Below are 12,135 nucleotides of genomic sequence, written 5' to 3' on the forward strand. Positions count from 1 at the left end.
TAACCAATCAACACGGTTTTTGTTTTAGAACCAGATGAGCAGTGTCAGAAATAATAATCTATTTTATTTTTTAAATTACGAGGCAATAATTGACCCCTGGGCATTTTTTCTTATCCTATATAAAACATACAGTCCTATACACTGTACATTTTAGTAGGTCTAAACAATTTAAAACTCACACACTTAGGCATAGAAAATAACGCAATAATAGTTTATATAAAATATAAACAGATGAGTCCATTTATTTTCTTACATTTCCCCCCACTTTTATTTTATTTTAAATAATTATCAATTTTGTCACTTTTCTTGGCACTTTTACCCTGATTAATTTATGAACCTGATTAGATCTATAAATTGTAAAGATACATTTTCTGATCTTTAATAACAAGCAAATTCATAATGACAAAACAGGTAGCAAATAAAACACTTATAAGATATTAAAAGGAAGACTATAAAGTGCGTTTTTATTTCTCCGCTTGACTCAACAGGTGAGCAAACTTTATTTATTTTTTTATCATAGAGAGTTACTGCTTTCATTTCTTAAAAAATACAGTTGAATAGATAAATTAAATATGTATGTTTAGGGGCAAACTTAATTTTGGGAGTGTAAATACATTTTGGTCAGCAGAATCACTCTTGCTCTCGCGCATGATATTCACGTGATTGTTAACATTTCATAGCCTATAGCAGCAGTGCCCAAAATCTTACCCTACTGAAATTATCTTTTGTCAGAAGATGAACAAGTGTGTGTGTTTTTCGAGTCCTCGTCACAGCCAGTAATCAGCATTAATCCAGGAACGAGGCCTTCCCGCAGCATTTTCTTCTGTTTCATGCGTCTGTTCTGAAACCAGATCTTCACTTGAGTCTCGCTCAGTTGGAGAGTGTTCGCGATCTCTATCCGTCTAGCTCGAGTCAGGTATTTGTTGAAATGAAACTCCTTTTCCAGTTCTGTGAGTTGTTTGGTGGTAAAATTAGCTCGCGGGGCTCCACTCGAGGGGTCCTCGTCAGCATCTCGTCCGAGGTCCGTCTTCAGCTCCGGGTCCGAGTATCTCCCCAGATGTGTAGCTGTTAAGGAAATGCAATACATATTAATTAAAAACACACGTCTTGCCTATATAAAAAAATATTCAAGGCTTAATTCAGTGCTTACCATCCTTGAATAAAAATAAAAACAACGATTTCATAATTATTTTATATTCATATTAATTTCAGATCGAATAAAATGTCACCTGTAATTTTGTTGACAAACACGGAAAACAAAACACTTAAACTTTTTTTACTGTTAGAATTACTGTTAATACGTTTGCTGTTAATATATTCAGTTATGCAGTTGTTATCTAAAATGTTATTGACATTTATTAATGATGTTTTAAATTTTAAGCCGCGAACAATTGGAAACGAATTTATCGGTAGGCTATGATTTATAAAAACGGCACCATATCAATATAATACTATTTTATTATATCTTAGTTATGAAATATGATTTTATATTCATAACACACCATACGTTATGAATATAAAAATATATAATAGTATTATATTCATATTGTGCTCTGTTGTCTTATCATTTGAGATTTAAAAATAACTACACTAAAAAAAGTTGCAATCAAGTTGGGTGTTTAAATTATTTCAACTTAAATTACATTAAACTGAGTTAAAAAATGTAGCCTATCTTGTATAACATAAAAAAGTTGAAAATTGCTTAATTTATTTTGATGAGTTAAAGCAATATAAAGACATATGTTGTTATAACGTCCTGATCATATATATAAATTTTATACATCATATATTTACATATATATTAAATATAAAACACTGCATCATAGTTTATATTACACTGATTAAAAGTGAGTTTAACAATGAAATTTGAACCAGCTTCTGCATCTGCCTTTTTGAATGTTTTTTTGTTAGAGAAAGTTAGAGAGACATTTTCAACTGATTAGCTGCAAAATCTCTAAACTGTAATATGACACTGAAAAGCCTTTATTATCTTCCATATAGACAACTTACCAAGTACAATAATTATTATTATATTTTTTTTTTCTACAGCAGAAATGATATTTGCTAGGCTTCCTGCAATGGTCACTCATTTGTGACTTTTCAGTGGAGGACGAGTTTTTGATTGCTTGACCTTCATCTGTATGCAAACCCTGTCTCAGTGAGCTAAATAGAGGACTGTCTGTTCGCTCCTCACAGATGACTGTAGGTCAGGGGTCACATGCACTGTCCATCACAGCCAAAAATATTCCAAAGTTGCTACTTTCCAGTTTTTCAATTTTGCCCAACATTGCATTTCCTGTAAATTAATAATAATAATAAAAACCTAGTGCATCTAAATGTGCCTTTCTCTACAGTGTTAATTTTAGAATAGCGTTAAATCTGCAGTTTAACTGAGCTAGTCAACTAACAGCTGTCTTAATGGAAATCAAACTCATGTTTTGTTGTTTGCTTGTGTTGTTTGCTTTTGGAAGCTCACAGGAAGTTGCACATTCCTTTACGGCGCACACACACACACACACACACACACACACACACACACACACACACACACACACACGGGACAATCCCCTGGGGTGTTACAGACGCATTGAGCCCTCCCTCACATACTGCTACAGTTGCAAGTGTCTCTCTAACCTCCGTGCCATCTGCGCACCATGTGTATGTTTCTGTGTGTGTTTTTGGTCATGTCATTGCAGTCACGGACGTACAGTCTGCCCCGACGCAGGATATACAAAGACAAAAGTCAAATAAATGCACAATGCTTTGGTTGCAAATGCAATAACAATACTAATATCTTCCTAAAATACTCCCTTTTGTTATTGCAACTAGAACATTGTATATTTATTTGACATTTCTTTGTATTTACCTGCATGAGGTCCATGAGAATTTTCAATGAAAACACTTCCCAATGAGCTGAATAAACTCTACATGTCACCCTTTCTCTTATAGAGCGAACAGTTGATCATATATTAGGTCTTTATCTCGGTCTCGCTGTGCAACTGAAAGTAAACAGAGAGATGAAAAAAAGCAATTGTAGGGTCACCTCTAATATTCACAAGGGATATTCTAACAACCAGTGCATTCACTGACAAATATGAAGTAATTAAGCAATTTCCTTAGGAAATAAAAAAGTGTGCATGAAAACACTGATGAATGAGTTACTGGATAATAGAATTGGCAGTCGCCAGAAGGCATAAAGGAATCAAACGAAACATTTGAGGAATGACTTGCAAACTTGGAAATGGCCAACCAGCCAGAGGGATGACGTGCCCCACTAAGCCTAAAAGAGAGCAGGGGAATGGGGGGTGGGGGATCGATACAGATTGCCTCGGTCATCTTGGCATCCAGCCCACAGTAATTCAGGTGCTGTCAGGGTATAATTGAAGAATGACGCACTGGGACTGTGTGCACTGTACTGGGGGATCCAGTCAGACACTCTGTGTAAGCTTTTATTCATGTTGAGTTAGGAAACATTCACTGTTGCCCAGTAAGAACAATAACCCTCACAATGCATGGAATCTCTTGACTTAACGGGATCGTTCACACAAAAATGAAAATTCTACCATCATTTACTCAGCCGCACGTCGTTCCAAACCCATTTGACTTGCAAAGAGGAATACTGTGAAAAATGTCTCATCAGTCGAATTCAATGGGGTCCAATGTTCTTCATAATATCTTCTTTTATGAGGGAAAAAAAGAAAGTCATACAGGTGAACTATCCCTTTAATGTTTTTTTCCCTTTAATAATAATATTTTTTTCTTTTTTTCTTTTTTTCATTAGGTTATAATGAACTTCAGTAAAGGAGCAGGCAATAAACATTCACCCTACCATTTAACATTTGACTTTGGCTGCTGTGTTGATGTGAGTATTATCTTAAGCACTTGTTGACAGACCTCTCATATATCATCATACAACGCTTTCTCCATAAGGCTTGCCATAAAACCAAGACATTAAGCACAGAGGGAGAGCCACAACTTTAGTGACCATTTTATTTAAAAATTCACCCCAAAATTAAATTATTTACTCACCCTCATGTTATTCCAAACCTGTATGCATGTATCCATGAAATAAAAGTCAATGGGATCCAATGTTGTTTGGAACACACCATTCTTCTAAATATAAATGCATATGATGACATGAAGGTGAGTAAATTATGATAGTTTTTTGGGGTGAACTATCCCTTTAAGCCTTATGTGCTTAAAGGGACAGTGAAGTTCAATTCTAGGTAAGAATGAGTGCAAAAAGTTGTAGGCGTTTCTATATATAATGTGTGTATAATATATGTGGGTGGACAGGCAGGAGCAAAACAAACAGCAGACAAACCAGTACACAAATTGTGAACGCCTGGCCTTGCCGCCATTCAAGCATTTGGGATTTGATATAGGCAGGCCTTTCTATCCTACTTCCTGACCACAGCTGTTGTTCATACGCTGGGCGATATAGCCCGAAATGACCTTTTCGCTGACATATTTGCCTGTGAGTTATTTTAGATCATCAGTGTGGCCTGGCCAGACATTCTTCTCCCTGACAGTCTGGAAACCATATGAATGCTGTATTACTGATTCGTAGGAAATGACAAATCAAACGGGGCTCTTCTTGGTTTTACCATCAACCTATTACATATATTGTGATTTATTGAGGGGGACGAGCGATTCACAATTTAACGCACGGCTCTCACAACAAACATGAAATACTTTGACATAATACAGGTCAAATGTCATTGAGCGTGACATTTTATGAGCACATGTCAAGTAACTCACATTTGAACTGCATTAAACGCAGACCTATCCAATCATTACTCTGGTTAAGGATTACGCCGAGATTCTGACAGACATTTTCCGACATTCAATATAGAAAATTAATTGCAGCATATAAACATTGGTCTCTATTAAGATTTAGGGCTCTGTCGAGGAAAAGTGTTCCTCCGAAGTTTATTTGGCTCTGAATGGAGAGCTAGGGGGTGCTGGACTCCTTTAAATATAGCCTGGGCTGCTGCTTGTCAATGAGAGAATTTTTAAAGGGATGAACATCGAGAATAGAATGAAATGGAAAGTGCTATTTATAAAAATGGAGGAATTCTGTCTGGCATGTTGTTGCTGACCCATTTAGGCACCAGAGCAGATCTTGTATATTACACTCTCCTTAATTTGCAAAGGTTTCTCCATAAAACAAGCAGCCTGATCTGTGAAGCAAGAACTATCTGTCCCTGACATGTGCCACATCTGCAGAGGATGTTTCATATTTACAGTACTTATAGTCTGACATGTAAATGTCAAATAATCTGAGCCATATACACACACACACACACACACACACACACACACACACACATGTGTGTGTATATATATATATATATACACATATATACACATATATATATATATATATACACACACACATATATGTATATATTACATCTAACGTAAAAGTTTTTGTTTAGATAATATGTGTGTACATAGTATTATATACATGTGTATATATATATATGTGTGTGTGTGTATATATTTACACAGACAAACACACATATATAATAATAGTAATATATATACACACATAGGCCTGTATATGTATGGCTCAGATTATTTGACCTTAGCATTTTACTTTTTATTTAAGTACATGATGGTTTCACTATATTATTTTTTAAGTGATTATGTGATGTTTATGGAGGTTTTGAGGTGGTGATATTAGCTAAACCCTATAGACATATAAGCCTACAAACCTGTTGATATGGGTACATTTAAAGTGAGGATGGATTTATAGTGAGGACCACTTTAAATTTTCTTATAAGTCGACGTCCTTCACTATATTTGCAAGTACGTTTAAAAATTTGGCCTTCATAAAGTATAGCCAAACTTACACACTCATAGCTCCTCCTCCAAGTATTCATTTCTGCTTGCTGAAAAGTTACAGTCCGACTTTGGATACACTACTTTCTTAAAATAATTTTATGATTGAAAAACACAATTAGAAATCGCATTATATTTGAAATCACTTCACTAGGATTTAAAAGAAAACTGTCCGAGAAGGCAGAGAATGTGGCCACTCGGTCAATTAAGGTGCGCTGCAGAAAAGTTCGTCGAACTAGAAAACTAGTCAACTTACCTGCACGGGACTGATTTCTCCTCACTCTCATCCAGTCGAATGTCTTTTCACTGTGCAATGTCTCATTTAACGTGTTTAAAGTCTCGTGCCTGGTGCTATTGTCCTGAATTGGAGGGTGATGCACTGGGCCGTCGCATGTGCGCGCAACGAGGTGTGTGTTGTTGACAGGGCCGAGTTCACACAGCGCGCCGGAGAAAGTTCTCAAAGTGTCTGAGGAAGGCGAGAAGCCCGTTCTGGAGAGACCCTGCTCACGACAGCTTTGGAAGGAGGGGACTTGGGGTCGAACGGGGTGCACTGGTCTATAGAAGTCTTGGTTATGGGGAAAGGGGGGTCTGGTCGAGTTAGCAGGACCAGGGTCCTCACTGGGCTTTGGACACGCGCTTGTGGCCGTGGCACTGAAATTCGTGAAGTGATATTGAAGAAAATCCGCCTCGGTGTTGTTGACATGTCCCTCCTCTCTGCTTGGGAAGTCAGTAGTAGCTCCGTGGTCCTGATGCAGACGCATTACTCCAGTAGCATGATAGCCCTTGAAAAGTGACGTTGTGTCCCTGAACCCTTGATAAGAATTCATGGCTGCATCTCATATATTCCAGATTTTCATGCGAGGCTGGACGCGACAGAAACGCCATCCACGGATGCCACACATAGCGCGCAAGAGGACAGAGGCTCAGATCTAGACAGGGACATGCCTTGTAGAAACATTCGATCGGTGATGGATGGGGATGACGTGCCCTCTAACTCTTGGCCAATAGCCGGACATCTCCTTCATCTGAGTGAGCGTTAATTTACCAAAGCAAGCAAGTTTGAATGACTTATTTGACCTGCTAATAAGGTCTCGTGGAGTGTGTGCGCTCGCGCGTGCGCGAAGAGGGGTCAACATCAGTACTACATTTCATAGTGGATAATATTGAATTTAATCAAAGCGCACTGCACTATGCTGGAGGATTTCTATGAATTTTGCACAAATGTCAAGGCATTTGTGAAAAGTCACATTTAGGATATTAATAGATTCTTTGTTCCGTTTGTTTCATATCCAAATCATTTAATTTCCTTAACGGGCAGTTTTGTGTTTTAAATTTAAGTTAACCCGTTAAAATATATTATTTCGACACATGTTGTCTTCATATTGTGTTTTTCCTCTCTCTCGGAAGGCCCAGTTCGTTTAAGTTTAGCACGCACAGAAAATCAATGACATGTTTAGTCAGTATATTGCAGCCTTAGCTTTCCCGAATACGGTCTTAAGCCTGCATTGTCAATAGTTGTTAATGGGAGAGCCATGGATCTCGTGGTTCATGCCTATTAATTCATTTAAACTTTGAAAATAATCTTAGAAACGTATATCTCCCAGGTAACCCACGTTAACACAGTTGCATTCCTCCTTGAGCTATTAGGCTACTCCGAGTCCGATCTATTTATCTTTAAAACAGATTTGTTCAACGCAAAGAGTCTCCATACTTCGCAAAAAAACTGAAACTCTGTGTATGGCCACGGGGAATCTAACATAACAGCTGAAATGATGTTAAAAGGGAATCATAAAGTCATTGTATGAGATTTCAGAGTGATTATCTGTGCTCTAAACAGCTGTCGTCGCAGGTCATTCGTCGGTCAGATGATAATTAGCAGCTGCCTCCCTGCAATAATCAACCGCATACAAAAAGTAGGCTATTTAACATTTTATTTTTAAAACATTTTATAAAAAATATATATATATAAAAAAAGCAAGCTAGACTGACAATATTTCTTAAAGAGTTTAATTCGTTAAATATGGTCGTTTCATAAAAATAAAAAAGTACAAAGAGTTTTATTTTAGGGTAAGTTTAATATGCTAAACTTTATTATACACTTGCTACCTTTTACATATTGCATAAAAGAAAAAAACAAACATAATTGCATTTAAAACTCATTCTAAGAGGAATTAATTTAATTAATTAATTAATACTAAATAGTAATAAGTAGCGTATACATCCTTAATATGAGTTTTTGACCAGCCTTTGTTACTTTTGTCGAAAAAAAGCGGAGTTTCTTTCATTCTCTTCTTGTTTTCTTGTCTTCCTTTTTCCATCATATTTGAAATGTTGTAACTTCAAGAAATATACACTGTTAAATTCATATGATCAATAAGTTATGACGACAGATGTTTTTACATTGCTTAAACTCAAAATAAGTTAAGCAAAATACGTTTTTATTAAATTTTTTTTACAGTGTATACATATATATATGTGGAAAATGACAATTGATATTAAAAAAAATTTCCCAGTTAACCCAATATGTGATTCATGTGGTATTGAAAGCCAAAATATTATGAAATATGTCCTTATGAGATACCATTTGAACTTTTAAAGCCTTGCTTTGTTAATCTTGTTTGCATGTCTAAAATATGAGAATTTTTGACTGTTTCACATGTGCATTCCATTATGTTTTATGTGACATTTTCAAAAAGTTTCTCCAAACTCATAGAGCATTAGACAGAGAACACCAGAGATATTACCTTCAGAGGTTACAACACTCTCACATCTGTTCAGAAGTGGCTGCCCCGGGTTCCCTTGTAACAGATGTGGCCTTTACTTTCAGACTTGAATGGTCTTTCCTTCCAGTAAGTAGCTCAGTCATTAAAAAGTTTTACCGAGTCAAATGATTTCAACGTTAAAATGTAATACGGAAAATATAAAAACGTAGAAAATGCAGAAATGCACATTTGCATCACATTTACATTGAACATTGAATGTAAGTCACTTTGGATAAAAGTGTCTGTCTGTGTTCTCTAGGTCTAAGAATCAGATGCACTTTGGCGTTGCTCATTAAATCAGATTAAAATCAGTTTCTTGTAAAACTAGGTGAGCATATGATCATTTTAGTGGTTTTTTAACATGCATAAAATGTATTTTATTACAATAAAATGGCAAATGTTAATTAGGAAAGTGAATATAAAATAACAAGATGATTATGTTATGATATTGTTTGCACTTAAACATTAGAACTACTGCACAGGACAGAAGGAGGAATTTCCGCTTATATGACCAATAAAGAGTTTTACTAGGGCTCTGCAGTGATTAAAAAACCATCTCAAATAATCAACAATGTATAACGGTGCACTCACAACCCCAGAGATCTGGTCCCAGCTGGAAGAATAAATGGAATTCTACGGGCAGCAATGCACTGAATGACGGAGTGCAATATATCCTTTCCCTCTGTACATTTGCATGGTACACTTATCCATCTTCATGTCAGCTGTGGGGTTACCCAGGGTTCACGCGCTAGCTTGTTTCTCTCCTCTCCGCTCAATAAATAAATCTCTGCTGCTCTCTGTTTACGGGCTGAATATAAATTTGTTTGCAGTCGATCGCGGGCCTGTGTGAAGGCATTAGAAATTGTATTTCTGTAATGGGTTTCAGCATGAGGAGGTGGGGATGGGGGGGGGGGGGGGGGGGGGAGGGGGCAGGAGTTGCAGAAGTGTTTGACTGCAGGCTGGGGAAAAAAACAGGTGTGTGTGTGTGCACTACTCCACCTCAATAAGATTATACACACTTTTTTTGTAGTCCAGATAAGATAAATTGGCTCAAGGCTGAATTTACAATGGATTTAAACTGAATTTTAATGTTATTTACTCTCATTTTATAGAGATCAAATATTAAGGGTTTATTCGTCTCTCCTCGTGCCATATGTTTGGTTAGTATAAATCGTGAGGGAAAGCGGTGTTCAACATGCCTCCATGTGTTTTCTACAGACGTTTGACCTCAGTTGAACAGCTCTGGGTAAACAAGTCATCGCAAACGTCCCCCCCACCTCAGTTCGAAACAGCTTGCTTCCCATCAGCACGCGTGTTTTGCCAGGACAGATGACAGGAAATCAGTCTCGGTTCATGTTCGTAATAAGGTGAGGGAACATTAATTTTCCTTATTGACTGGAAAGAGACCAAATAATACCAGCTTGCCACATCCGAGCTGTTTCCGGTCGTATCCTGTCTTCTGCTGTTATAACGCGTGCATATTCAAAGCGAATGACATGCACCGGCCAAGCCTCTCTCTGTGAAGGAATTGCATGCATGTTCACCTCTCCGTGACTTTATAACTGGAGGCTGGTGAAAACTCCAGTGTGGTACAGGTTAGGTTTCATTATGATTTGAATGCATCACTCTTCTCAGAGGGGAAGCTCGCTCTGATAACCTGATCTCTCTTTGGTGACCCTCCCAACAAGCTGTGGGATCTTGGCTATGATGTGGAGATCATATCATTGGCTGATTTTGACCTCTGACCCCTGTGACAGAGCCCTGGCATGAGGACTCGTGGCCCGGGTTTAACCCTAGAGGATTGTCGGGCCTAATTATTTCTCATCTCTGAGCCCTGAGAATGCCAGGAGTGAGACGTTGCTGACAGGTGACTGTCACCACTGGCGAGAAGGTCATTGCTGTTAATGCAGAGCGGGCCTGTCTCAGATGATTGGTTAAGGGCTGGTAATCTATGCACTTGCGTACACCTCTTACTTTATCACTGGGGAACACACCAGAGAGGAGGCCAAATGAAAAGCACTCTGGCCTAGAAAGTATAGGCTTGTGTGACATTCAGAACTGTATTAGGAATGGATTTTAAATGAGGCATCAAAAAAGATGAAGTTGAAGGTAAGGACGTAGAATTAAGATGAATGAAGATATTGATTCTAATTTTATCTAAAGAAGCAAAGTTTGTCAAAACAAATCGGAATATTGAATTGACCGTGTTTTAAAAGTTTTGAAAAAGTTGAAAAGACCATTTTGAAGTTTGAAGGTTTATAGGCCTTAGATCGACAGACAGAAAGACAGACAGACAGATAGATTGATACATGCATACATAGATAAACAGACAGACAGATAGACAGACAACAGACAGATAGACAGACAGCAGACAGATAGACAGACAGCAGACAGATAGATAGACAGCAGACAGATAGATAGACAGACAGCAGACTGACAGACAGAGAGACAGACAGATAGATAGACAGCAGACAGACAGATAGATAGACAGCAGACAGACAGATAGATAGACAGCAGACAGACAGATAGACAGCAGATAGACAGCAGACAGATAGACAGCAGACAGATATACAGACAGACAGATAGACAGCAGACACTCAGACAGACTGACAGACAGATAGATTGATACATACATGCATGCATAGATATAGATAGATAGATAGATAGCATGGCAGTAGCAACTTCAAGGTCATGGGTTCGATTCCCAGGGTTGGCATGAACTGAAAAACGTGAATGCAGTGTCATATGGATTACAGCATCTGCCAAATGCAACAAAAAAAGAAGTATATTTATATAGACAGACAGACAAAAAGAAAGGCTGACAGGGAAATACAAACGTAGTAAGAAAGAGCAATACAGAAAAAATGAGTGATAGAGTGAGACTGACAGGGAAGATGAAGCCATTGATAACATCAACAGCAGTAATTGATTGAGCGCATTGCTGACAGGGTGATTGTTTAAACTTGCAGTGGTGCACTTTACTCAAGCGGCTGCAAGATGACTCTGATAACAAAGCACGCAAAGCACTTTTAGAGAGTTTTTAGACTTGGTCACTTCATGTGTTTTTACTAATAGCTATCTAATCATGAAAACACCAATTGCTCTCCAAGATGCATTTGAGACAGATGCGAGAGGTGGAGGCGGTTAGAGACGTGTACAAGATGCAGTCAAGTGTAAATGCTTCTGTTTGTTAATTAATCCCAGAGTCCCGAACGGTTTAGGCCTCAGTCCTTACAGTCCGCACGTGAGCGAGCAATCATGGATGAGACGCACGGATTGAGCAACTGCAAATCTCAAATTCCATTTGCTATGGGAAAGAGACTTTTCAACAGTAAAAATTTTGCAGTCCCCCATTAGCATTACCACTGTTATATTTGCATATAGCGTAATTTATATATATATATATATATATATATATATATATTGATTAATACATGGATGAATCGATGGATGATGGATGAATATTTAATTGATTGATAGATAGATTTATTTGATCAAAATACAGTAAAAACAGTAATACTGTGAC

The 12,135-nt window shown here is 37.6% G+C and overlaps 1 protein-coding gene across 1 annotated transcript; it reads right to left on the reverse strand.

Moving 5' to 3' along the window:
• Positions 1 to 470: 470 nt before the first annotated feature.
• hoxc1a (homeobox C1a) lies at positions 471 to 6,963 on the reverse strand. Its single transcript, XM_079588094.1, has 2 exons — positions 6,104 to 6,963; positions 471 to 1,065 (listed from the first exon to the last, which is right to left on the reverse strand). Exons 1-2 carry the CDS (start codon positions 6,672 to 6,674, stop codon positions 719 to 721), a joined length of 918 nt encoding a protein of 305 aa, XP_079444220.1. The 5' UTR covers positions 6,675 to 6,963; the 3' UTR covers positions 471 to 718.
• Between the last annotated feature and the right edge of the window lie 5,172 nt (positions 6,964 to 12,135).

This window comes from Phoxinus phoxinus (assembly GCF_949152265.1).
Source record: "Phoxinus phoxinus genome assembly, chromosome: 18".
Classification (NCBI taxonomy): Eukaryota; Metazoa; Chordata; class Actinopteri; order Cypriniformes; family Leuciscidae; genus Phoxinus; species Phoxinus phoxinus.

Coding starts and splice junctions, on each gene's coding strand:
- hoxc1a (XM_079588094.1), bottom strand. CDS start 6,674: ATGAATTCTTATCAAGGGTTCAGGGACACAACGTCACTTTTCAAGGGC. Junction 1,066..6,103: donor GAGAAATCAGTCCCGTGCAG/GTAAGTTGACTA, acceptor TTTCCTTAACAG/CTACACATCTGGGGAGATAC.